The 27,267-nt window shown below is 38.5% G+C and overlaps 1 protein-coding gene across 2 annotated transcripts; it reads left to right on the top strand.

Moving 5' to 3' along the window:
* The first annotated feature begins 1,372 nt into the window (after positions 1-1,372).
* Positions 1,373-27,267, top strand: LOC104610320 (dual specificity protein kinase YAK1 homolog). 2 transcript variants are annotated; one of them, XR_737425.3, is made up of 19 exons: positions 1,373-2,062; positions 6,488-6,687; positions 17,304-17,457; positions 17,546-17,655; positions 17,773-17,842; positions 17,976-18,058; positions 18,151-18,229; positions 18,357-18,397; positions 19,824-19,946; positions 21,142-21,292; positions 21,479-21,593; positions 21,701-21,783; positions 21,888-21,962; positions 22,904-22,978; positions 23,167-23,996; positions 24,146-24,319; positions 25,937-26,238; positions 26,362-26,875; positions 26,994-27,267. XR_737425.3 is itself a non-coding variant. In XM_010276880.3 (18 exons), exons 1-18 carry the CDS (start codon positions 1,883-1,885, stop codon positions 26,436-26,438), a joined length of 2,922 nt encoding a protein of 973 aa, XP_010275182.1. In that variant the 5' UTR covers positions 1,373-1,882; the 3' UTR covers positions 26,439-27,267. The 2 variants fall into 2 exon arrangements, 1 of the variants encoding a protein (XP_010275182.1); XM_010276880.3 differs by having other exon boundaries at positions 26,362-27,267.

Genomic DNA, 27,267 nt, shown 5'->3' with positions numbered 1-27,267 from the left:
ATGTGCTCTTACACTAGTTGTATATATATGGATAAGTGCTGATTGTAAATCATAACATGTGTACAGATAAGGATTTGGACAGCCAATATAGTAAACCATATTATCATTGTCATCATCAATAACAACAACAACAACAATAACGATGTGAGGAGTAGTAGAAACAACAATTACTAGTTTACTACTACAATAAATACAATAAACTTGATATATTGGCCTTGTGGCATTAAAATGATCTCATTTTATTTTATTCAATAAGGGCATTCCATCCCAAACTCACAACTTCCCAACCCTGATATAGATGGGATTCGATTCCAAGTCTCTGCCACAACCAATCCTTATCAAGCCAATTGGCATCTTGTAAAACCAACTCATTAGTTCGGATCTATTCCTCACACCAACCTCACAAAACTGTCCATCGAAAACATCTCTCATATTTTGTGTTGTTACTAATGGGGAGATGCTCTAGGATGGAGCAATGAGGTAGGTGAATAGTGGGGTCTAAATGTTGGCACAGATTTAACTTGCACACTAGCACCAATTCGGTCCCGTCATGATAAGAAAATGTGCAGAACCAGTTCAGTTCGGAATGGGGTCTAAATGTCTAATTGGCGTTTGACCTGATAAGATGCGACTATAATTGACGGTAATACTTTTTAGCCTCTAATTTTACAATAAATCTACTTATTTATTATATTGGCAAAATTGGATATCATAATATAATAATATTACAAATAGGTTATGTCAAAATGTATTTTTGTAATATACCTACAAGAGACATCTTATAGATAGACAATTGTATATAATCGATTTGGAACAACCAAAATCGGTCCCAATCTTCGGATCAGCCCGACCCATTAACAGTCTTACCTACAACTTATCTTTTCAATTCAATTTGGCTAATGGAAAACTCTTCAATCGTCAGATTGGAATCTACCCAAGAACATTATCCCATCTCATACGAGAGATCCGGTATTCATCACTCTAACTAAAGGTCTCATGGGGCCACCTAGACTTCTTCCCTAGACGACCCCTCACATTTGGGCCAGACAAGGGACAAAAGCCAATAAATTGAAACTTTGCCACGTGGCGCGCAAGGAAACTTCTGGGTACCTGAACGAATAGATAGACATCCAATATCCATTATAACCTGGCGCCACGTGAAGGTCTTCTGGGGTCGAAAAAGAATTCTGGGCCGGAGCTCAGGAGCTGGACGTCCGACGGCTAAATCCACCCAAAATCAAAAGCTTAAAGCAGCACTTAAGCAAACACGATTAAAAACCAGCCAATGGACATTAGACGCTGGGTTAGGCCAAAGGTTTGGATTAACCAGAGTTAAGTCGAGGGTATAAATGGGTGGGAGGTGAGCTTTCGTCTGTCAGCCGCTGGCCAAAGCCAAAAATCTCTCTCATTTCGGAGGAGGAGACGGAGAGGAGGATTTTCCATAGTCGTCGCTCCGATTCCCTCCATCTTCAATCGCCCTCAATCGACTTCCTTTTGCATTGAATGCTTGTTTCTGCGATTCGATCGATCGCTTGCCGCCCAAGGATCTGAAAATTACTGGGTTTTGATGTTTTTGGTTGTTGTATCAAATTATTGTTTTTCATTTGTCGGCCTTTGTAGTTTGATCGGATTGGGGTCTTTGAATTCTATCTTGTATGTTTATGGTCGTTTATGGTATGGTTGATTTTGGGGTATTTGTTGATCAAAGATGGGATTGGAATCTTCTGGGGAGTTTCGTGGTTGATTAGTGCCGGTGGGATAGGGGGCGGCAGGTGTGTCTGTTTAATTTAATGGATTGTTGTGAATTTCTGTAAGTTAGTTGATCGATGGGGGTATTGGGGGTAGTGAGTTTGTCGACATTTGGAGCTTGATTGGTTGGGTCATGGATGAAGCCAGTAGTAGCAAGGAAGATGGACCTCGAGCCAGAGAGGAAGCAGACGAGGGAGAACACTGCTCGAGCCTGCCTTGGAGTCCGAGCAGGAGTCGAGCTTTCAGTCGTTATTCTCCTTTGGCTGGAACTTCTCAGAAATCTAGTACTCTGCGGGTTGTAGTTAAAAGACCTGTAAGTGATTCCTTTATAGCAGTTTCGGGTTATTGGTAAAAAAGTTTCTTATTTTTGTTGTGTTCTACTTTCTTCTTCAGTGAAACTAGCCTGCGTGGATTTTCATATTCGCACATATAGGTGATTGGTTGTGAAAATTTTGGTGTTTGGTACCATTTGGAATATGGACAAGTTGAACTCTCTGATTTAATAGCCTTAACTGGGTAAAGTTTTAACGGGTTTTTCAGTAATTCCATGATCAACTTTAACCATACCTTGGTCGAGCGATTGCCATGAACAGGGTATGGGAACTTGACTTATAAGTTAGAATACCCCTGGTACTAGTCTTTTATGAGGTGCCGATTTTAGTACGGTTAGCTTTCTCAGGTTAGGTTTATGTGGCTACGAAACTGTCTTAAGAAATTTGCTTCCATCAAAGAGAAATTTTCGCCTTCTCAATTGTTTGTTTCCCTATGTAATGACGTTTTTTCCACTTCATGCCGATGGGAAAGGAGAATGGTCCATGTGATGAGCAAAAAGTATGATCCTTGTGGAGTTATTGATGAATAATTCATGACACTAGAAGGGTATCGCTATAAAGTTATTTTGGTGGTTTGAGATGAAACCATTTTTCCACTAGTTCAAAAGAAAACTGTTAATGCTTGATGAGTGAGGCCATGGATGAAACCATTCGTTTGGTAACACATAAAATTATAAGCAACCGGTGTTCATTCATGTAGGTATAGTCAGCAATTGAAGAGATAAGGCAACAACTTTTCTTGTGGAGAATACTATCTATGGTTTTCTACTAGGGATATCACTCACCATTACAAAACAAGCTGAAGCTAACCAACTATTAGGATTTGCAATGCATGCATCTCTCAAGGGGCCATTACTTGGCGCATTGGTAAAATGTTGGGATGACAAGCATGAGATTGCAGGTTAGTGTATGGAATGATCACTTCTGCAAAGAAGAAGAAAAAAAAAGGTCAAGTCCATATCTAGTCTACTCTTCTCAAGACCTAGATTGCTGGGACCATCATTGGATAATGGCCCTTTTAATCCATCTATCTCTGTTAGCTGACAATTTTTAAGATTTCTATGAAAACCTGCAGATAGAACTCCAGTTCTTTGGAAACTTCTAACTCCTGCCCTAACTTAGTTGGTACCTCCTGCAGCTTCCAATTTTATTTGATCAGTAACGGTGCTTGGAATTTCATTGAAAACATGAATATATTCAATCTAAAATAGGATTGTTTAATTGAGGAAAAGTACGTCACAGTTTCATCTTTGATACATTTCCACTTCTGGATTCGGTCCCCCAAACCAGGCCTTTCCTTACTAATGTTGGCTATTAGGTTCATTAGGAAGCTGCTGCAGTAACGGTGCTTGGATCATTAGGAAGCTCTTAGAAAAATGATTTCTTCTTATAATGTTGGCTATTAGGTTCTCTATAGGTAGGCACTTGGCAATCGATGTTTCGTAAGAGTTGGATGCTCCCCTGTGACAAGAGTTGGATTTTCAAATGATTTCTCCTTTGAATGCCATATTCTTTGCTATTTCATTATTAATACCAAGTATGGCCTTTATTGGAAGTGTTGGGACTTTAGAGCAGCTTCTTGAGTGATATTATGTTGCCCTTCTAAGCTATTGAAGATGTACCACATTTTTATTTGGCATGTTGTGCATTTGGTCACATAGTTAGTTTTTGTAAAGGCTGCTGGTGGGGGGGGGGGATAAACCTTTCTGTCAAGGATTCCCTGGGCTTTTCTCCATCTTTCTCTACAAGAATAAAGTCATAAGCTTTCTGAAGTTGCATCTCTTTCCCGTTTGGGTATTTCTTCAAATTCTCCTAAATGGACATTGTATCTGTGTCAGACATGTATTGGGGTCCAGCACTTAATGGATTTTGAGGCACTTCTACATAACATTTCTCTTTTTATCTCTAGCTTGTTTGACATACATGAACAGATAATTTACAAGATAAATGCCATCGTTCATGCGAAATAGTACTTAATGACAAAGGTTACAATTTTTGCAGGTATATAATGTAAAAATTCAAAAAATATGAAGTATTACAGCAGTATATACTTTTCCACAGATGTTGCACAAGTCCATGATTTCTTGTCTTGCGAGTCAGACTCTTTTTTTTTATCAGCAACACAGAAAGATTCATTAATTAGGAAAATCAAGTACAACAAGAAGTTGTGGGCGGAGTCAGCGTACAGGCAGTCCACATTGCCCCATTAAATGCATCACAGCCCCAAGCAAACACAAAAGACAATCCCTTCTTTAATTACAACACAGCCCAAAGGGTAACCCAACAGAAATATCCTACTAACTAGAACATAGCCCAAAACATAGGTTGTCTTTGAACTCCTTGCTTAGCTAGACCATCAGCCATGCTGTTAGCTGATCTTCTAATCCATCTTATTTGAATTACCATGTCTTTAGAAGCCTGTTTGAAGCGCCTGAACTCATTCCTTAACCGCCAAATAATTCCCTCCCCTTTTTTCAGCCAAATTCAGAACAGTTTTTGAGTTCCCTTCAACAATCAACCTATCAATCTCCATTTCTTTGGCTTTTTCAACACCAAACACTGCTGCCTTCATTTCTCAACTCACCACATCACCTTTTTGAATAGGACCTAAGAATATGGCTAGCAGATTTTCATTCTCTTCCATTATTACCCCACCAATGCCTGATGGCCCCAGATTTCCCAAACAGCTGCCATCAAAATTTAGTTTCTTCCACCCAGCATCCCGGCCCAATCTCACATGTCATTGTCCATGCAACACTGGGAGAAGGCTAACTTTTTAAAAATTTTCAAAGATTGTACAGATACTGAAGATGTTATTGTAAGCCGATGCTTTGAAAGAAGGGAGAAGATAGTCTTCCCCTGGTTTTTTTTTTTTTTTTTATCAATGTCTTCCCCTGGTTTTTAGAAGACCATTGTTAGAGAATTGGAAGAATGTACTAAATTGTTAAGCGGGTTGGAATCTTCTAAAGTGGATCCTTCTTCAGTTGATGCTAGCTGGTGGAAAGGATGGGTTGGAATCAGGTGGCACAACTTCCAATTATAGAGGCTTGGAAGAACCCGGTTAGAAACCAATTCTTCCTAGGGTGAAAGCTTTTGCTCTTCCTTGGATTATATAGAAGTACAAATTTCAGTCCTAGTCAGCTGCTTGAGATTTTTCTAAGCAGCCAATCTTTTGTAGAAAATTGTTTCAAGCATCATTCTATTTGGGGTTTGTTGGGGTGTTTGAAAGGAAAGGAATGGACACATTTTTTTGAAGGCAAGCATTTGTTAGTTAGTGCATCAAGAAGTAGAAGGTATTGATAGAAGAAAGTTGAGTGCTGATTTTTGGTCTACCTTGGATATCATGATATATCATGACAAATGATGTTTAGCTAGTGGTCTTGGTTGTTTCTTGTTTTTCTTATTCATATTTCTAAAAATTTTTTCTGTTTCCTTTTTGTAAAGTGAAACCTCTTTACCTTTGCTTGTTATGCTTCAGTGTTTTAAAACCTGGCCTCGAGGTTGAACTTCTTTTCCTTCTAGATCAATGGGTCAGTGGAAGTTGACCCTAACTGGGATTGTGTCTGGGTCACTGGTCCAACTGCACTGGTGTGCTTACCATGCCTACTTTAAATCCTTTTTTTCATTTAGTGTAATTTTTATTTACCATAAAGAGGATAAGATATAAGAGTACCTCTTTTTTCTATGGTAGTTCTGATTGGTAATGTTTGAGACGTTCCTTGTTTTTTTGTTGTTGACCTCATTTTGATATGTAACTAGATAATTTGACCTACATGATTGACACCTGTTATCTATATTGTAAATTTTGGTTAGGTTTTTTATTTGATTATTTGGTAAATGATTTTTATTTTTTGTATATAGATTTCTTATTTCATTTAAGATATCAAATCAGGTTTTATGTGTAATTAACCCACCTTAATAGGTCCTATACCATTTATTATTTAGCTTGAGATTTGCTTCTTATGCTTAAGTGGTAAATCTGATTTGGGTTTCTTCTTCAATTTAAAATAATTAATTCAGGGTCAATTTGTGATTGATGACCTATTTCATTTAAAAGATGGAGTCCTTTTATTTGAATTAGAAAGGTTATTTGGAGTGGGGTTTTTATTTGATAAGTGGCTATGTGTCTGAAGTGAATATTTCTTTTGGGGAGTGAACTACTCCCACTTATTCCGAGAGTGGAAAGAACCACTCTCTGGATAATCTTTCTTGAGAAGATAGGCAGCCACTTGTCTGTAGTAGCATATATATATATGTATGTATGTATGTATGTATATAGTCACACTGAAGTGATGGTCATCTAGTGAAAGTTGGGTTTCATGATAGCGTAGCTCATTCTGTTTTTTCTATTTGTAAGGAAGTTGAAACATTACCTTGTTTAACCATATTTTTTGTCACTTGACCAGCTTGTGGCAAGATTAACCAGGGACATAGTTGAGACTTATCAAATATGCAATCTAGAATTCAAGTATTCTGAAGAATTGAACCCAAAGCGGTACCTCACAAGTCCATCTGTTGGAGTGCTAAATGATGGTTATGACAATGCAAACTCGGATCTAATCTTGACTGTGAACTTTGTCTTGGTCAATGTAGACTCGCAAAGAAGGTTTGTTACCATTACTTAATAATTAAACATTCTTTTTTTATTTCCATTTTGTTTTTCTCTAGATACTTGTACACTTTTTATCTTATTTTTTTTCCTGATGTTTACATTGGAAATGTCCCTAAAAAAATTTCAATATGGATCATAAAAGGTTATGGCTTAGTTGAATTGTGTATGCAAAACAAAGGATTGAAGTTCCACTTTTTCAGTTGTTTATGTATCTTTGCTTTCTGTATTTGGAAAGGGTGATTAATTATTATCTTCTACTGATAGCAATCTACAACATAGCAAGCGTCTGGTCAGCTTGACCAATGAAATGGAAAAAAAAAGTCTCAGCATAGCATGCAAAAGTTTCAACCCTCAACCTTCAACTATCTGAACTTGTAGATGTTGTTTTTCTGATTGTCTACTGAAAGGAAGGCTAATTAATGCAGTGAGAAGGGGTTTCATTCCCTGAGCATAAAAAATTGAACATCTTTCCTAGCATAGTTTTCAAGGTGCCAAGGTGAGGCTAGGCGACGGGGGCACCTTGTTGCCTAGTTGCCTAGGCGATCAATTCTTTTTAAGTAAAAAATATTTATCCTAGGGTAGTTCCCTAGGTTCCATAACCATATTTCCTTAATAATTATCCATAATTTTCATAAGAAAATATAAACTTCATGTTGAAGTATAGGAAATCAACATATTCATGGGAAGAAAAAGAATAAAGAAAAGAGAATTCGAAAAATATAGGGGCTGAACCCCTATTTTTGTTATAGGAAAAGAAGAAAAGAAAAGGTGGAAGAAGTTAGCAATGTCTGGAAGAATTCGAAAAAAAAATACAACAGTCTTATTGGTTGAGGTTTGGATTAGACAAAATTAAGTTCTTCCTTACTTATTGGCGTGGGTTTTGAAGTCTTCGAGGGCTCAATATAGCAGTTAGCAATGTCTGTGTTGATTAAACCCTTACAAATAAGAAAATAATAAAAACAAATTAGTATATAAACACACAAAATGAACATTCAAGTTTAATAATGTCTATTTTATAATTATAATCTCAAAAAATTAAAAATATAAAAGTGTTTTATAACACAACATACAAAACTGCTTGGCGATTAGGCAAGACGAACCTCCAAGTGTGCCTTGTCGCCTAGGCGTCGCTTTGACAACTTAGTTTCTTGGTATGGTACTAATATTTTTTTTTGAAAGAAGTTAACTGATTTCACTAAAGGAAAGATTGGTACACAAGAGGGTGTACAAATACAAAACAGGGGCCAGACCCCTGAGAATTACACAGGTGGAATTTTATCACAATACAAGGTCTCCAGAATGACACCTAATTTCGCTAAACCATCTGCAATGGCATTTAGCTCCCTTGGAATCCAGTACAGAGAAACATTCGTTGGAGCCAATAGGTCCCTTGCCTCTGTTAAAAAGTGACTAAGTCTCCATGATCCGGCCTCCTGTTGTCCTAACCATTTTATCATATTTGCTGAGTCACCTTCGATGGAGAAGTTCTGAATACCCAGTTTGCCGACTAGGCGAATCCCTGTAAGAGCTGCTAACACTTCTGCATTTGTGGAGTCAGCTATCCCAATCGGTCCATTGTATACCCAGCAGGTGAGTCCATTTTAATCTCTTAGGATTCCCCCTATGCCGGCAACTCCAGGGTTACCTAAAGCACTTCCATCAAAGCTTAGAGTCCAAGTTCCTTCCCTTCTTGTTGAGGGAACTCGGGGGGGGGGGGGGGGGGGGGGCGGAGTGGAATAGGAGTGGAGGAGATCAGAAAGTTATACATATTCCTGTTAAGGTCGTTAACATTGATTCCTATGAACTCCTCTGAGCTGGAAGCCCACAAATTGCAGTGGTAAGTGATGCAATTGATCATCTCACCCTTAGATTTTACCTTATTTTCAAACAGTCGAATGTTTCTTTCCTCCCAAATTCCCTAGAGCACAGCATGAAGCACTATTAGCCAGTAAACCTAACTTCTCTTGCTCAGACCTCTTCCTTGCCACTGAAAATTTAGTTCCTAAAGGTGCTTAGGAGCCACCCAACTATATCCAACTAGCTGTAGGAAGTAGTTCCAGATGTTGTTGGTTACCTGGCATTGTATGAAGAGGTGGTCAGCTGTCTCTCCCTCACAGAGGCAGAGGATGCAGACATGAGGGGAGATATAAAGCCTTCCAAGGTTTTTCTTCTGTAGTAGCTCACAAGTGTTTACTTGATGTAGACAAGCCTCCCAAACAGAGAAACTCACTCTTGAGGGGACAAACTTGCACCAGATCTTCTTGAAAGGGAAGTTACAGTCTCGGTTTCCTGCAACCAGAGCTTCGAAGAAAGACTTGGACGAGAACTCACCTCCAGGGTGGGGTTTCCAGACTCGGGGGTCTTCGGAGTTTGGGGAAATGTAGACTTCTCTAAAAGAGAGAGGAGGAGGTCAGTTATCTCACTGATCTCCGGTTCCTTTAAGGGTCTTCTGAGTCTCAAGTTTATGTTGCTTTCATTGGGAGAATTGGGGAGGCACTGAGAAATGGTTGCATCTTTGTTTAGGGTAAGGTTCTAAAGCCTAGGATAAGATTCTGCTAATGTGGAATTATTCCACCACAGATCAGTCCAGAACTTTATTCTGGTTCCATTACCCACCCTGAATCTTATGAAAGAAAGAAAGAGGTTGTGAATGGAAGTGATACCTTTCCAGGGATTTGAGGAAGCTAATCGTTTTGAGTGGAGATTGCAGTCCCAACTGTTTGCATTTAACCCATACTTGCTAGTGATGATAGCTGCCCAAAGGGAGATTGATTCAATGGGAAATCTCCACAGCCATTTTCCAATGAGGGCATTATTCTTCTCTTTTAGATGTCTGATTCCCAACCCTCCAGCCTCTTTTGGGTTGCAGACCTGACTCCAATTTACAAGATGCCCTTTTCTATCACCTCCACCTTCCCATAGAAAATCTCTTTGAAGTTTTTCAATCTGTGATCTGATTTTGGCAGGAATCTGAAACACTGAAAGGAAACAGACGGGCATGTTTGCAGGGGAAGCCTTAATGAGGGTAAGTCTACCCCCTTTAGAGAGATAGCAGCGTTTCCAAGTAGCTAACTTCTTTTCACATTTTTCCATCACTAGCTCCCAGAAACTTGGATTTTTTGGATTCCCACCAAGGGGCAAGCCCAAATAAGATAGGGGGAGATTTTCCAATCGGCAGTTCGGAGTTTCCTTGAAGCTTTCCAGGAGGGATTCTTCAATTTGGTTTATAATTGCTAGGCCACTCTTTGAGTAATTTACCTTCAACCCAGAGACTAATTCAAAACATTGAAGCACTCTTTTTACATTTATAATGTTCTCCAAATTTGCTTCGAGGAATAGGATGGCATCATTTGCAAATAGGAGATGGGAGACATGCATGTTATCTCTTCCTACCTCAAAACCTTTGATTAAGTTAAGGCTTCTGGCTTTCTCCATGAGTTGGCTAAAGACATCCATTACCAAAGTGAAGAGGAAGGGTGAAAGAGGACAGCCCTGTCGGAGGCCCCTACTTGCTTTAAAGTAACCTTTGGGCTCTCCATTGATCATGATCGAGAACCAGGTTGAACTTATACAACCTTTCATCCACTGCAGCCATTTCATTCCGAAACCCCTCAAATTCAGGACTTGGAGAAGGCAGTCCCAATCTACTTAGTCGTAGGCTTTCTCAAGATCTAGTTTCACAGGGAGGCCCGTCCTTCCACTCTTCCTTCTGTCTTCGACAAATTTGTTTGCAATTAGAATGCTGTCTACAATCTGTCTTCCTGTGTACAATCCTTCTCTATCCAGAACTCCTAATTGCTCCTTTTTATCTATATCTTCCAACTCCAAAAGGATGGCATTTTTTTCCTCTGCAAACGATTTAAATTCTTCTCTCCCCCAGGATTTCAGTTTTCTTTTCAGGAATTTCAACTTTTGCAACAGTCTGTACCCAACCCAGCCTTCTACTCTACATTCCTCCCACCAGGAAGCTACGTTTTTGTGGAAGTCTTTTTGTAAAGTCCACATTTTCTCCAGTCTAAATGGGGGTTTACCTTTCAGGACCAGATCTGTTCTCAGGACTAAAGGCCAGTGGTCTGAAGTGCAGTGAGGTCTAATCTCTTGGAGAAGATTTGGGAACTTTTCTGCCCAATCTGAATTTACCAGAAACCTATCTAGTCTGCATTTTGTTGGGTTTTCTTGTAGATTTGACCAAGTGAATTGGCCATTATGGAGAGGAAGGTCGCAAAGATTGTCTTGAGATAAATTTGGAGAAGTCCCTCATGCTTCTAGTTGCTGTTCTTCTATTGGAGTTTTCTTGAGAGAACCTTGTTACATTAAAGTTGCCTCCTAAGACCCAAAGGATTTCATCAAACTCATGTAAAGTGTCCAATTCTTCCCAGAGTCTTTGCCTATCTGTAGGAACATTTGGTCCGTATACTCCAGTTAAGATCCAGCTGAATCCATCATTCTTATTGGTAAAATGTACAGAGGTTGAGAACTCTCCTTTATCTATTTCGATACCCGATACCTCCTCCTCATCCCAAGCTAGGATAATTCCCTCTGAGGTGCCTAAAACAGGAAGAACAGCCCATTTCTTTCCACAAATTCCCCAAAGTGCTCTCAAAAGCTTCTTGTCCACTTCTTCTTTTTTGTTTCTTGGAGGATGACTATATCTAGTTTTTCTCTTCTCAAGGTGTCTTTTACCAAACTTCTTTTTAGTTGGCCTCCCAACCCTCTAACATTCCAACTTAATAATTTCATTGAGCTCTGATCACTGATTTTCCCTTGTCCGCCCTATGCCCTGTTGTCTTTTGATCTAGCAATCCCCATTGAAGTCTCTTTAGCTCCCTTTTAGAGTTCTTGCCACTTTTCACAAACTCAACCTTCTGAATTCCATCTTTCCCCGTTTTTGGAGCCTGATTGTGTGAAGTTCCCTTTTCTTCACTTATCCCCAATTTTCTAGCCCTCTCAATAATGCCTTTCTCTAGAATAACCTCCCTTCTGTGTCTATCTGAACTATGTTGCCCGTTGTCCAACTTTTCTTGGTAGATTGGGTTAATGCTTGGTTGGGAGAGCTCTTCGTTCAAACCTGGAAGACAAAGAGGGGAGGTAAGGTGAGAACCATGATTAGAAGAAGAAATAGAAAAGTTTACAGGCAATGGAGAGGAAAGATAAGGGGAAACTCTGGGATAGGAACGTGAGTCTCGTCCTTGATCTCTTTCTAGGCTTGCTGGCTCACAGTCGATCCCGTACTCAGGGTTAACAAGATCTGTCTGTTCAAGTATTTCTACACTTCCCCAGACTTCCTTTCTAGAGAAAAGATCTTTTGCCCTTGATTGTATCTTTGATTGTATCGGCGCTGTCTGACTCGAAGAGAGAGGAGGAGCTTGATTTGTCTGGTGATGGAGGCTTGTAAATTTTCCTACTGTCTTCCCGAACTAGGAGTTTCGGGGATTGGCTCTGTTACGAAATTTGGGGTCTCAAGTGGACTTAGGCCGTGGGGGACTTCTTTCAAGTCTGTCGGATGGTACTAATATCGCTCTTCTCTCTTCTGGAATGTTTGATCCACCCTAAAACATGGATCCCCTGACAACAAAGGATTACATTTGTTACGAAAATACAATCAAATCCAATCCCTTTCCTAAAAGCAAACAACAAAGCAACAATGGCTGATTCTCTGGCCAAGCAAGGGGTGTCAAGGGGAGATCTGTTTTGGGCTACTTTGTCATTGAGTTTCAGGCTTGGGCATGTTTAGTGTATATGGTTCTGTCCTCGGGGAGGTAACATCTTGTGCCTATTCCTAGGCTGATTGTATTTTCGTTATTTGAATTAATAAAACTACTCTCATTTATCAAAAAAAATATTATTAAATAATTGTGATTATATATCAAAAAAAGAAATGTTCTTTTGGTGTCTCACATTCTTATCCCTTTTCCTTCTAATAATTCTTTGCATTTCTTTAAATTCTTTAAAAACCAAAACTAACATCCATTCAAGATGAAGAAGCTGTTGAGGATTGGTTTTACATTGTTTATTATAAGTACATGAAGGGGAGTGTGTTTGATGTTCACTTTTTGACTCCACTTACTCTTTATTTCTTTACTGCAACCTGGTAACAGAGCAACCGTCGGTTTGCTTATGTTGATTGCTACTCGGCTACTCCCATGGAGCCTTGTTGATGTCACTAGTCTGTTCAGATGACATCAGCAAGTGTGACTGCTTGAAGAGTGAATGTTAGGTTCTGCTAGAGCTTGAATTGTATTAAGTATATGATTTTTGTGGAACTTTTATGAGAAAATCAGAAAAAAAATCAAGCCTGAGCTTTCTGGATCAAAGTTTTAGTTCAGAGGGGTTTCTGCAATTGGGACTGATACAGATTAGTTTGATTGATATGATGAGGTTTCATTGAGTTTTGAGAGCTTGGTGTTGAAAATTCTGCATTGTATTTACTACCTGCTGTTGTGTATGTAAAGTATGACCTGTTTTGGTCTTCCCTGATCATGTGTATCATGTTTCCATATAGCCTGATTTCTAGTCTGCTAGTGTGATTGTTAGGGAATTGTTTTCTTGTTATTTCATTGCTCCCTTTCTGGGGTAGACAAGTGTAGAGAACTTCTGTGACTGCATTAATACAGCAAATTTATAGATGTTCTCTATTCAGGACATGAAAGCCTCTTGAAAATCTAGTTCAACTTCTATCTGATCAGTGACAGTCCTAATATTCGAATTAACTATTATGATCTTGATGGAAACATCTACCTAAAATGGTCTCAATTTGCAAAGTTTTGTATTGGAGGATATGGAAAATTGGGATATCTCATAGGAAAGAAAAATAAGCCTGAAATGGAGGATTGTGCATCTTTTAAGTAGGAGCTAGGTAATCTAATGGTAATTTTATAGCTTGTTAGTTCCACTTCCATGAAGCTAGATATTACCTGGAATTGTGTGCTTCTTTTATCAACAAAAGAAATTCAGGATAGGGAGCTGAAGCCTATTCATTAGTACAGAACAGTGCCAGGGTGTACCAATTGTATAGGGAAGTGAGAAATATACATAGTTGGAGAAGCCAGTGTTAATTTATTTTGCCCCTATCAGGTACTGTCAGAAGATATTGATCATTGTGATGTGGTTGAGTGGGAGGACTTTGATGATGTTAGCCCATATAAGTTGGTTGAGAAAATGTGTGGTATGACTTATCGGCAAGTCTTAATCCAGAATAAAATTTCATAAGGCAGCATAATCTTGGCTCTTATATGCTAAGTCTTCCATTGGTTTATTCATTAGTAGTTTAGTACAAGGGGGAGGAGAGTTGTAGGGTGGCCATCCTTCATTCGTCGAGCATAGATCACTTTGTTTTAGTATTGATAAAGCATAGGCAAGTGGTAAAAGTGCTGGATGAGGACTTGTATGATTACTGCAAGAAAATAATGGACCTTTGTGATAGGAGTTGGGTGTTGTATCACTATTTGAAGCAAACAATATTTAGGGAGGGAAAGAAGGGGAATGGAAATATGATACTTGTACTACTAGTTCTAGTACCTCATCTATGTTTTAAAACGTGGAGACATGATGCGAGGCATTCCACTACCTGGAGGCGTGAGATGTAGTTCAGAACATAAGAGGCATAAGCCTTTCCTTCCCCTTTCTTTTCCTTTCCTTTCTTTTCTTTTCTTTCTTTTTGTCTTTTTGTATGGGGTATGCACGAGGTGTATGACTCTAGCACACCTCATGCAAAAGGCATATGAAGCATTCACCTCTAGCACCTTAGGCATATGCCCAAGAGGCATCAACGCCATTGGCATACGTCTTAGGGCATTTTGGGGGCACCTCGCCTAGAGGCTCATCTTTAGGCATATGCCTCCCATACCTTTTAAAACACTGTACCTCAGACATTTTTGATCCCAAACGTTATCTCAATGGAAGGGGTAACTTTTTCTTCTGTTTTTTTAATGGCCCCAAAAGGCCCAAACTTTGCAAGGATAGCAAATGTTTTTTTCCCTCTTTTGATTGGTGATGGCAGAGTTGATATGGAGGGGTTAGGGCACTTCTAACAAAATTGGAAGGCAATGTTGGTTGTTGGTTGTTTTTCTTCTATTTTACTTCCCATTTTTGTCTTGGTTTCTCTCATATATCAGGCAAGGGGGACATTTAACTAGGTGATTTCTCTCTTGAATTTGTTCTTCATTTTCCTCATTTTTTTATCAGTAACCAAAATTATATTAAAAATATAAACAAAATTATATAGTAGAGGTACAATCCTTTAAGATATAAGAGAAACCCATAAGAGCTCATCCCTTGCTGCCTCTGTCATTATCCTACATTTGAGCCCAAAAACCCAGTTAGGCAGTTACTAGTGACTTTTTGTTTAACTAAAACATCAACCAAACAGTTAGAGACCTTTCAACCCATTGAGCTTGCAACTGAAGTACTTCTTGATAGCCATTTGAATTGTTTCATCACACTTCTATATACATCCATAAGGCCTTTTTCTTTGGCAACTAGCTTGTCACTACCTTTGGTCATCCTTAACGATTTACTTTTCCACCTACATTCCTGATGAGGGGTGATTTGGCCCTCCAATGACATCATGACACGTGACACCCTAGAACCGTCATACAACATCTCAGCGCCATGTGGGCAATGACTTCAGAAGCACTTCGGACACACCACACCTGCCTTAACTGCGTTGACCCCACCTCGGTAGGCTGACCTATGGACGTGTCCTAGAAAGGGTTAGGTTGGCATAAGAGGCGACCTGCTTCCGCCGACCTAATTGAGACCCAGTTGGGGACCTGCACGACGTGGCATCCGACCTCCTTTGTGAGTGGGTTATCACCTCCGACTCCTCCGAGATCACGTCGTCTCATCGACGAAACTAACTCCCGTCCCGCTTGCTTCGAAGACAACTGGATAAGCTCTATCGCTTTATGCGGAAACCGACTCTGATTGTGAAACTACCTCCGAGAGAGGTGGGCCGGAGATCTTGGATGCGTTACGTGAAGCCCACGACAACCTGCACATATATAAAGGCACCCCATTGATCAGAGAAGGTACGTGCGATTTAGCACTCACAACTCTCTTGCATTCATGCTTTCTAAGCATCCAGATACTCTTCGCTGACTTAAGCATCGGAGTGCCCCACCCCGGGTAAAGCAACCTGGGTACTTTGATATTGTTTCCTTGCAGCTCGACCAGATGACCTCATCAACCTGGCATCTGAGCTGTCCTCCAGCAGGGAGCGACCAGATCGCGCAACATCAATTCCATTGCTTTCTACACCCCTTAGATTGCTGCCATGATTTTTTGCCCATATGGAATCTCCCTTTCCAACTGGACTTGGGGACATAGCAACCATATTATCTTCATTGCTTCTAACAACTGCTCTATCCCAGAAGGTCCCAGATTCCCCATGCTGCTTCCATCAAAGTTGAGCTTCACAGAAAAAAAAATCCGGTGTTCTCCAAATTCTCATCATTTTTGCTTTCCTTGATGAAGAGCTTGCTACTGCAACTCAATTTCTAATGATATCTTCAATTAAAAATAGCTCAAATATCTCCAATGTTTTCACCCAATCTGCTACTTTAACAATAATGCTTTCAATTGTTCTTCAATTTATAATGAATATCTTATCTGTCGGTAGTAGCCTTAAAAAAATTTTTTGTACAACTTTCTTTGTTGATCGATGTCTTTTTCAGGACCTAAGCATGGGGAGGATGGAATGGTCTTGAACTTAATGGAATTTACCGTAGGACTATCCTCCTCAGAAGTCTCTAGTGTCTCATACTGTCATCTTAGTAGTTTCAGTGAGTTTCATTTCTAAGAATGTTGCTCAAATAAGATTGTGACATGCTCATTATTTCAGTCCATTTCTTTGAGTTTGCAATGTAAGATTATCGACTATTTATTAGAAAAAAATACAAATACTGTAGGTCCATTATTTTTAAGTAACGAAAGAAGCTTCTTTTTCCTTTTAAAATTTTATTTGTTGATATGTAGGGGTCCTATTGTTTTATCTACTATTGGGGATTATCATGGTTTCATTTTGTTTGTGGTGTACCTTTTCTGATACACATAGCTATACTTGTTGAATATGAGGTAGGAAGTGCCTCAAGTTATTAAAAACTTTATCAGTTTATTAGAAACCCAATTTGATAGAAGTCCATATCTTTTGGTCCTTATACCTTTGAAGATTTTTAAGCTCTATAGATGATAAGCATTCTACATCAGGTTGTTGCATATTTATTGCTAGTAATTCAGTATCATGGAGAAGCAAGAAGCAATCTGTAGTAGTAGGTTCCGATGTTAAAGCAGAACACCGGGATATGACTATTTTTCAAGGTGCCAAGGTGAGGCTAGGTGACAGGGCTTGTCGCCTTGGCGGTGGATTTTTTTAAGTAAAAAACATATATCCTAGGGTAGTTCCCTAGGTATCCTGGGGGGGGGGGTAGCCCATCCCCTAATCCATAACCCCCCCCCAACCCAGGTGCAGGCGGGATTCAATCCCAAGTCTCTGCTACGACCAGCAAGAGACCTTACCAACCAGCTGGTTGGCACCTTGCAGTTTATAGCATTTGAATGTTTGATTTTGCCCCTTATATATTTAATTGTTATTCTCATCTGAACATATGCAGGTACATTGTCAAGGATATTCTTGGCCATGGGACCTTTGGACAAGTTGCCAAATGCTGGGTTTCAGAAACCAACAGTTATGTTGCTGTTAAGATCATAAAAAACCAACCAGCATACTACCAGCAGGCACTGGTTGAAGTCTCTATTCTGACAACGGTACTCGAGTTCTAGCAGATATGTAAATGTGGTGGTTGTTATCAAGAAACTTGTTTCCATGCAAACTAAACATTTATGCTTTTTGCAGTTAAACAAGAAGTTTGATCCTGAAGATAAGCATCACATAGTCCGGATTCTTGATTACTTTGTATACCAACGGCATCTATGCATTTCCTTTGAGCTGCTTGGTGCAAACCTGTAGGTTACTCAACATCTCTAGTTAAAAAACATTGATGGCTGCTCAAAGATTGTTTTATCAGGTTTGTTTTCTCTATTTTTCTCAAATATTGTTTTTAACATGTTTTGGCAATTCAGCTATGAGGTCATCAAGATAAACCAGTTTAGAGGGTTGTCACTGAATGTTGTCCAAGTACTATCAAAGCAGGTATTCTGTTTTAAAGTTTTTCTTATAAATAACTGGGGGTGATTTGATATACAGTTAATCTAGGGGTTGTGCAAATATATGGTCTTCCTCAAGTGTGCTTACCACGTGCATTTTTGTTTATTTGTTTGTCCAGATTTTGCATGCATTGGTTCTGATGAAAGAAGCTGGTATCATTCATTGTGATCTGAAGCCAGAAAATATTCTTCTGTGTACGAGGTAATATAATTATTATTGGTGGCTTTGGAGATTTAAATTTTGGAGGATATATTCCTTTTTTGTTAAACTTTAATTGTAGTTTGTATTAACAGTTTGAAGCCAGCAGAAATCAAAATTATTGATTTTGGATCAGCATGCATGGAAGATCGCACGGTTTATTCCTACATTCAGGTTTATATCTGTTATTAAATTATCATCGTTATCATAATGTGGTGGATGATTTACAAGCATGTTGAAGATATGCATCATGTAGTGCCTGCCGTCTGTCTGATGCTTTCATTTCCCCCTTTTTACGCAGAGTCGTTACTACAGGTCTCCCGAAGTTCTTCTTGGTTATCAGTATCCTTGTGGATAAATTGTGTAAATCTTCTTTCTAGTGGTCTCTCTGCATTTATTGAAAGTAAAAGGTAGACCATTTAAGTAAATACTAAATACCATATTGTATTACCTTTTTTTTGAAGGGTAAATGCCATGACTTGTGGTATTTTACATCATAGTTTACATTTGCACTATGATTCTCTTTTCTTTCTTTTTTTCCCCCTTTTTTGGGGAGGGGGGTTCTATGATCATGTCCTTTTCCTTGCTGATTTTAAAGGGTTTCCAAAACATTGGAACTTCACATTTTTATTTATGTATATCTGTATGTTTGTGCTCAGAAATGTTCTTTATATGGAAAATGTTTCATAATCAGGTTAAGTGGGGAAGTTCTGTAGACAACCCTATCTCTTTCTGCCACATGGAGGAATTCCGTGACCGATCTGAAGCATTGAGTAGATAGAGCACAGTTGGGATTGCCCATGTAATCTTCCTGCAGTCTTCTCAGCCTCATTCCCCACCTTATCTAGGAATTTTGGCCAACTTATTAGTCCAGACTTTTTTTTTAATTTAAGATGTGCTATGAAGAGCTTGCATGGTTAGGACTTTTTGGCTTAAACTCATTAGATGCTGAAGGGATGAAGAGCAGAATGCATACTTTGAGCTCCAAAGAAGGTTTCTGCATGGAAGTTGAGCGGTGTCAGTTAGTCTTCACTAATGTTGTTATTAGCTGATTTGTCCTCTTTATATATACATGTATATGTATGTATATGCATATATGCATGAACATACCATATGCATATTTGTATGTTTTTATATTTATATTGGATTGAGAGGCAACATACTATATCTAGGAGGTTTCATTTATTCTCTAAAACAAGTTGCTCATGTGAAGATTGTCTTGATGATCCAACTAGCAATCCTGCTATGGATCTCTGACTTGTCGGAGAAGAGACCTGGGCTCAAATCCAGCTGCCACCAGGGTTGGGGAGGGGGGTTAAGGGAGGGGGATGGGTTACCCCCATAACGCCCCGTTGTGTATCACCATGAAGCCAAAAAAAAAAAAGTAAACTCGAACTCAGTCATTTGGTGATACAAAAACCTCTCAAAGAAGGTCGGCTGGTTATTAAGAAATATCAATGTTAGGTTACAGTGGGTTGGCAGGTCGGCAAATGCTATGGCAGATTATCTTGCTAAACAAGGGGTTTTGAGGGAACATTTGTACTGTGCTACCTTGTAATTTTTTTAACCTTTAGTGTTATGCGGCCTTTACAGTTTTAAGGGAGGTCGTGCCTGCGCCTCTCTATGGGATGCTTGTAACAGTTCTCATCTTTTGTTAATAAAATTCCTCTTCAATTATAAAAATAATAATAATAATAATTAGCAAAAAAAAAACTAGCAATCCTGCTATAACATGGTCCTGTTGTTTGGTCCTTCACCCATGATTCAGATATACTACTGCTATTGATATGTGGTCTTTTGGCTGCATTGTTGCGGAGTTGTTCTTAGGGCTGCCTCTGTTTCCTGGGGCATCTGAATTTGATCTTCTCAGGCGAATGATAGAAATTCTGGGGTATGTTTTGTTGCTCTATTCTGTTTGTAGTTGATTTTAAACAACCTTATTTCTTGGTATTAATTTTTTGGGTTAAATATATTTCTGAATATAATGACAATTTAAAAACATTAAGTTAATAAATAAATAAAATGAATTTCAGCACAACAGTCCTGGAAAAATGTTTATTCCCTTATTTTGGCCTATGCATTTAGTTTCTTTTTAAATAATTGAAATATTTTAGTTGTATAACACAGAAGGAAAGGAAAATGAAGCATTTCTTAACATTTTTCTATGAGGCTTATAGTTTAATTGTGACCATTGTGCTTGGTGTGCAAGTTTTGTGTTATTTTGCATGCCTATTTTGTGTTTGATGGTCAAAGCCTGTTGTTGCACATTCTTTGACAAAGAAAGTAGTCATCTACCGAATCCGTAAGTTTGTACACTAACTACACGGAAACATTCTACTTTATTGTTATAAATATATAAATAAAAAAGAAAAATGCTTATGCATTATATCAGGTCCTACACCAGTGTTTGGAAGGCAATCCTCATCTAGTGATCCCTGCTAAAGTTCAGTCTAGTTTTCTTTTCTTTTTTTTTTGTGAAGGTGACAGTATTTAGGATTTATAGACCATTATTGTAATAGTTCCAATAGAATTAGCTGTATATTATAGTTTACTATTGGAGGTTTATAATGTTGTTCTTGTAATATGTATCATAGACCATAATATGGTAAATGCATTTATATGAGGAAAAAGTGTGATACATAAATAAATTAAAATAGTTTACATTTTGTGTTTCTTTTATGGCAAGCAACAAAGACACATGTAGTCAACATGATTATGTAAAGCAGAATCAAAGGCCTAATGGATTATGGATTTATGTTAATTGTAGATTTGTGGTAGATTTTACAATTCTAATTTATTTATGTTTTACACTTTCTTTTTGTTAGAGTAGTATTTTTCAAGAATTATCTGTTCTTGACATCTATGTTAGTATGTTTTTAATTTAAAGAATAATTAAAATATGTGAATTTGGTAAGTTGACCATAAACCTAAAGTACCTAATATAGTTAGTATTGATTGATTAGTTCTAATAAAATGCAAAGTATTCATAAACAAAGTCACATTTTTTAATGCTCCACCATCCAGTAAGTTGTACACCCAGTGTCATGATTGCTGATGGTTTGGTGTATTCTTTTTCAAAACTGTAGAGGGCAACCACCTGATCATGTATTAAGGGAGGCAAAAAACACAAATAAGTTCTTTAAGCGTATTGGGAGTGTATATCACCTTGAGAACGATGAAACCTCCATGGGTGGCAGAAGTGCATACCAAGTATTGACTGAAGAAGAGTATGAAGCTGTAAGTGTTATTTATCGCGAATAAAAGTCATAGATCTAATAGACAGAATAATGAAAAATTTGACGTACTTGGTTATTAGGCCTTAAATTTGGCAAACTTGATTATTACTACAGTATTCTTGGTTGTGTGGCTGTGAAGTGTCTAACTTTTGCATTTTTCTTCTTCACTGCTGCTTTTTCTATGTAGAGGGAGAAGAAAAAACCATTAATAGGAAAAGAATATTTTAATCATATGAAGCTTGAGGAAATTGTTATAACCTACCCTTACAGAAGAAACTTGCCTGAAGAGGAGATTTTGAATGGTTAGTGACTTGTTCTTTCAATGCATTACCAGTGGTGCATACTTGATGAATATTGTAGCATCATTTTACCAATATTTGTCAGCTTTTTTATGATGATGATGTTACAGAAAATCGAACTCGCTTAGCACTGATTGATTTCTTGAGTGGATTAGTTGAATTTGATCCAGCAAAACGGTGGTCACCTTTGCAGGTTATTGTCTTGCACCATTAAGTAAACATCATTATTGTTATTCTTTTTATGTAGTTATAATTACTTTTTAGTGGTGGATATACAAAATCTAGTTCTGTTTGCAGGCTTCAAGACATCCTTTTGTCACAGGAGAACCATTTACATTCCCTTACAAACCACCCCCAGAGACTCCTCGCATGGTAAAGTGCACTCTGTCTTACACTATATTGTTTTATGAACTTTTACCTTAGGTGGTGCACCCACCGTAAAGTTCTTTTCTCACTTTACATCTCCCAAACAAAGTCAGCAACTATCAATTCCCCTAATTGTATTACTCTACCTTCAGAATTGGGAATGGCAGCTAGGATGCTGTTCCTCCATTCTATGTTTAATGCCATTCATTCAATTAAAGAACTGACAGTAACTTTAGTACTTCCTATTCTTTATCATTTATTTTTTTTCTTTCTAATTGCAGATTTTTTAAAATATATTTTTATGATAGAACAAGTATTAGGTAAGGTACTAAGGTGATTTTAAATATTTTATCAGATTTTCTTCATAGTATTTAGAATCTTCCAGTCTGCAAAAGTCCTAGCTCTTGTGAGAACCACCTGTTTCTGCCACCCTTCCCACTCTGCCATTTCCACTCCCTTACAATGCATTAGCAAGTGAAGTGAGGTTTTAAGCCTTGGTTGAGTACTCAATTTTATACATGCATCAATTGGTTCTTTTCATCTCCTTGGGAGCTGAAAATGTGGTTACTCTCTCGCTCTTTCTCTCTCTCAAGTATCAGAGCAATTACTTGGTTGTGTCTTTTTCACAGCCTGTTGCTCTAAGGTACTAAGGTAATTTTAAATATTTTATCAGATTTTCTTCTTAGTATTTAGAATCTTCCAGTCTGCAAAAGTCCTAGCTCTTGTGAGAACCACCTGTTTCTGCCACCCTTCCCACTCTGCCATTTCCACTCCCTTACAATGCATTAGCAAGTGAAGTGAGGTTTTAAGCCTTGGTTGAGTACTCAATTTTATACATGCATCAATTGGTTCTTTTCATCTCCTTGGGAGCTGAAAATGTGGTTACTCTCTCGCTCTTTCTCTCTCTCAAGTATCTGAGCAATTACTTGGTTGTGTCTTTTTCACAGCCTGTTGCTCAGAATGTTAAGGTGGATCATCACCCTGGTGGAGGCCATTGGTTTGCTGCTGGTCTTTCTCCTCAGGTGAACTTGCTTCTTCTTTATGACCATTATTTTGTAGCATGCATATTTTCAAAATTAATTTCTATTAGCATTTTTTTATATCAGAGATGTATTGTTTCAGAACCTTGTCATATTTCAAGTTTGAGCTCGTGGTGTTTGTCATTATATTTTATTTTGGTACAAGGATTTCTAATCAATTTAATTTACAGGTTACAAGCATGAACAGATGTCCTCCACAGAGCAGTCAACATTTTCAGATGGCTCCATATTGTCATGCCAGTAGTTATGGCAGTTTAGGGAGCCATGGTAGTTATAATGATAATGCTGGACTTGGAAGCAGCTATGGAAGTTATGGTGATAATAGTAGTTTTTATGCATATTATTCTCCAGTTGGTCCATCGGGTTTGAACATCCACACGCAAGGTGGAGTGCCAATCCTTGGAGCTAGCCCAGATGCTAGGCGAAGGACATCTCAACTCTCTCATGGAAATGGTCTTGGTGTCAGTCCATCTGCAGGAAATTTTGCACCAATGTCCCTGGGTGCTAGTCCCTCACAGTTTACTCCTCCAAGCTCCCACATTCAGGTTTCAGCTGGTTCTCCTGGAAAGTATGGTCCAACTTCTCCAGCAAGAAGTAGTGGTGTTCATGGTTCACCATTAAGCAAAATGACAGCTGCATGCCAAGTTAACAGAAGAAGAAGTTGGGGATATCCAGGAAGTCTGCAATCTCAGGAGAGTTCATCTCCACACTGGCAAGGGCATCACAGTGATGGTGCTAGCTGTAGTCACACTGAAGGGAACTCTCGAGGACATGGTAGTTCTCCTCGAGGTGTGCAATCAAGTTTTAATTCACCAAGCTGGAGACAGCAAAGGGGATGCAATGGACTCACTTCAGGCTATTCCTCAACTGTTCAGAATGCCCCTGGATCACATGCACAGAGCTCTAATTTTCCATTGCAACAAACTTCAGAATCTGCTTATGACAAGTCTGAAAGCAATTCGTCACTTCCTGATCCTGGTGATTGGGATCCCAATTATAGGTAAAAATTCAAAATATATTGTTGTAATCCCACTTTAGCTCACAAATAATATCAATATTTTTGTAATTTATTCAAAATAAGAGAACGATAAGAATAGTAAAAGAAGCTTGCACAAACCTTAACTCTGGATTGGCAAATTTCTCTTCCAGTGACGAACTTCTTTTGCAAGAGGATGGCTCTGATGTAAGCTATCTAACTTCTGAGTTCAGCAATGGAATGCGCCTTTCGCATGCTGCAGAATCTGCAGTTCCAATGGCTGGAATTGGAAGATCAAGCCACATTTCAAACCAGGCACAGACAAGTTCAAGCTTATCCATGCAAAGGTAATTTTTATATGATCAGTAACTGTGGTAACTTAACTTTTCATACTTCATAATAAGTAAGACAAGATTACAGTTTAGGCCCCCAAAGAACCACCTTTTGTCACATCTATTATACAATGAAGCCCAAAAGAGTTGTTCCCCTCCAAAAAAACCCCTCTTTTTGCCATGGTTTCAGCCAAATCATTTGGTAGTCTATTAACCCATCTAAAGTGGCCTCCATCTCTCTTGCGAAATTCCTGTTTTTTTCTCATAGCTAATACTCTTGACTAATATTATTCATCCATCTCACAACCAGTGTAGAATCCCCTTCAAACAAATTAAAATTTCTACTGTAAGAGAGTTTCCATATCCTAGAGGACCTGAAAATAGAGGCAAAATTGACTCATTTTCATCCCTAAACACTCCAATGTCAGTGAGGCTTGGATTCCCTAGTAAACTTCTATCAAAATCCACTTTTATCCTATTATTAATTGAGGGAGCCTACTGCTCTTGGACTGTGGTCTTCAAAATGTAGGAAGCATCTATTGCTTCCCATTCTCTAATCATGTCATCTAACTGTAAAACTGCTGAAGATCTCCATTGTCTTAACCTAATGAATTATCTTCTATGTGATATTCTTAGTTAAGGCATGCGAAGTTTGTATTGCTCCTTAAACAACTTGTTATTCCTCTCCTCCCATATGGTCCATAATATCGTAACTCTTGTGGCTTTCCATATCATTTCACCCCTTCTTTTTGGAAGGGTCATAATCCCTAGGCTCAACAAACTGGCTGCATCTTGAGAAGGAACCCATCTGCAACCAAAGAGAGAACAAAAGTACTGCAAAACACTAGACACAAATAAACAGGTGATTAGTAAATGGAAGTCTCTCTACTGGCTTTCTAGGGGATACAGATTTGGGGTGCAACTTGAGGCCTTCTTTGGAGCATATCACAGTATTAATGTTCCCCAGAACCACTTCCCAACAAAGCCATAATCTTAGCACAGGATTGCTTCATACCTCTTTAATTGGGGGCCCAGTCATAGGATGGGAGGAATGTACAAGGACATGAAGACAAGAAAGACAAGAAAACAACCTGGAAGAAGATGCTGACAAACCTCATATAACAAATCCAAAGATACCGAATCCAGTAAGGATGACAATTCCAACAAAGAAACATAATCCCTCTCTTTATGGCCTTTCCTAAAATAAAGATCCCAAACCACCGCATTAGAAGAATGAGCCCAAAACGTGGAAATAGGTTTCAAGTTGTAAGAGATAAAAGAGTATAACAAAGGAAATCTATCTTTGAGTAATGTGTTTCCTAGCCAAAGATTTTCCCAAAACAGAGTTTTATTACCATTTCCAGCGTCATATCTGATCTGGTTTAAAAAGGAAGATTGCATCCTTTCATCCAAAGGTAATTCTGTTAGATGCAAATTTTATTCTGGTTCTTCCATATCATTCATGTATGATATTTTTATTAAAATATACCCAGCCGTGAATCTTCTTGCAGTAGGTATAACTCTTCATTTTGATTTTACTATCCTTGTAATGTGTACTTGTACGGTTCATGAGATTTCTGGAAAAGATTATATTTGTTCTACTAAATGCATCGTATTCTGTGATGTATACAGAACAAATGGACCTATTCAACCATATTCACATGTAGAAGTGGGAAGCCCGCCTTCAGCTCATGATATGTTTGCTGGGTATCCACGTGCATTATCGAAACCTTCATCACATCCTATGTCTCATTTTTCATTGAACTATCCAAGCCGTTTGGGACAGCAGACTGTCCAGCGGTTCAACCATGGGCACTCAATGTTTGCTCGTAGTGGTGAGTGGAGTCATCACAAGGTTCAGCCTCCACCCAACTATAGCATGGGGGGTTCACATTCTCCTGGCAATAGCACATTTTCCAATGGAACGAATTGGGGTACTTAACTCTCTAACTCCTATGCCATTCATAGATGTAATTATAGAATATTTTCCATCTATTGTTCTTCTTGAGAATACAAGCTTCCAATGATATTTTAAATGATACTGGCTTGTATTGTAGGACGAAGGGCCGGGCATCCCATCACCACAATTCCACCACCATCCCATGCAAGAAAGGACTATGGAAGGATTGCCTGAAGTAGAAAGTTGGTTAACCTCCTGAGAGGGGTTATGAATTTCATATTTGGCATGGAAATCTGTATTTGATAGTTCCAGTTGCCATGCAGGCTTGTGCTATCTATGGAAATCTTCTTTGGGGTCATGTTGGTCCATTGTGCTTTCACTAATATAATTTATGATTTATAAGGCATCCAAATCTTGTTGGAAATTCACTTCTGGTTGGTCCACAGCTAATTAATTCATCCAAGGGCCTTCATCTCCACGCAGTTCACCAGCTGCTAGATTTGTTCTCAAGTTCTGTACTAATTTTTGGTTTGCCTTATCCTCTTTTGAAGGAAATACAATGTTAGATGTATCTAACATTGCCATTTTCCACTAAGGTATACCTTGCAGCTGGATAGGACAACGTTTATTAAGTTCAAACAGAAGGCCAGGTGGCAAGGGCTGTCTGACAGGTATTGCACCAACAATTTTATGTTGCTTGGCAGTTAAAAATTGTTATCATATGTTTTCTCTTTGGTGCCAGAAAATATTATGGTTTTGGATGCACATTTTGTTGAGTTTTAATTGCAGATCTCCAAGTTCCTCGGTTCTGGTGCTCCAGCGGACCACCCCATTTTGCCAACTGATTGTTGACGGAGTTTGGTCCTAGTGTTCCTATCCTAAGCATAATGGCTTTGGATGTGATAATTTATACGTTCATTTTTTTTTTTTTTTGTTTTTCCAGTTGATTGTTATTTGTTTGAGTTAAACACACGAATTGAATACTGGAACATGAATTCTTTTCTTTTCCCTGTAAACTTCTGTGTTTGAAATTTATTGACAGATCCAAAATTCCGAGTGCTAA

The sequence above is a fragment of the Nelumbo nucifera genome, chromosome 1 (assembly GCF_055504915.1).
Source record: "Nelumbo nucifera cultivar China Antique chromosome 1, China Antique-T2T, whole genome shotgun sequence".
Classification (NCBI taxonomy): domain Eukaryota; kingdom Viridiplantae; phylum Streptophyta; class Magnoliopsida; order Proteales; family Nelumbonaceae; genus Nelumbo; species Nelumbo nucifera.
Note: the sequence above shows the minus strand (reverse complement) of the source record. Positions and strands in the feature narration are given on the sequence as shown.

Bases quoted from the DNA above. Each gene is read 5' to 3' on its own strand.
- LOC104610320 (XM_010276880.3), top strand. From the start codon at position 1,883: ATGGATGAAGCCAGTAGTAGCAAGGAAGATGGACCTCGAGCCAGAGAG. The intron at 18,398-19,823 runs GTATCCTTGTGG...CCCATGATTCAG, and splicing joins GAAGTTCTTCTTGGTTATCA to ATATACTACTGCTATTGATA. The intron at 22,979-23,166 runs GTGAACTTGCTT...TTTAATTTACAG, and splicing joins CTGCTGGTCTTTCTCCTCAG to GTTACAAGCATGAACAGATG.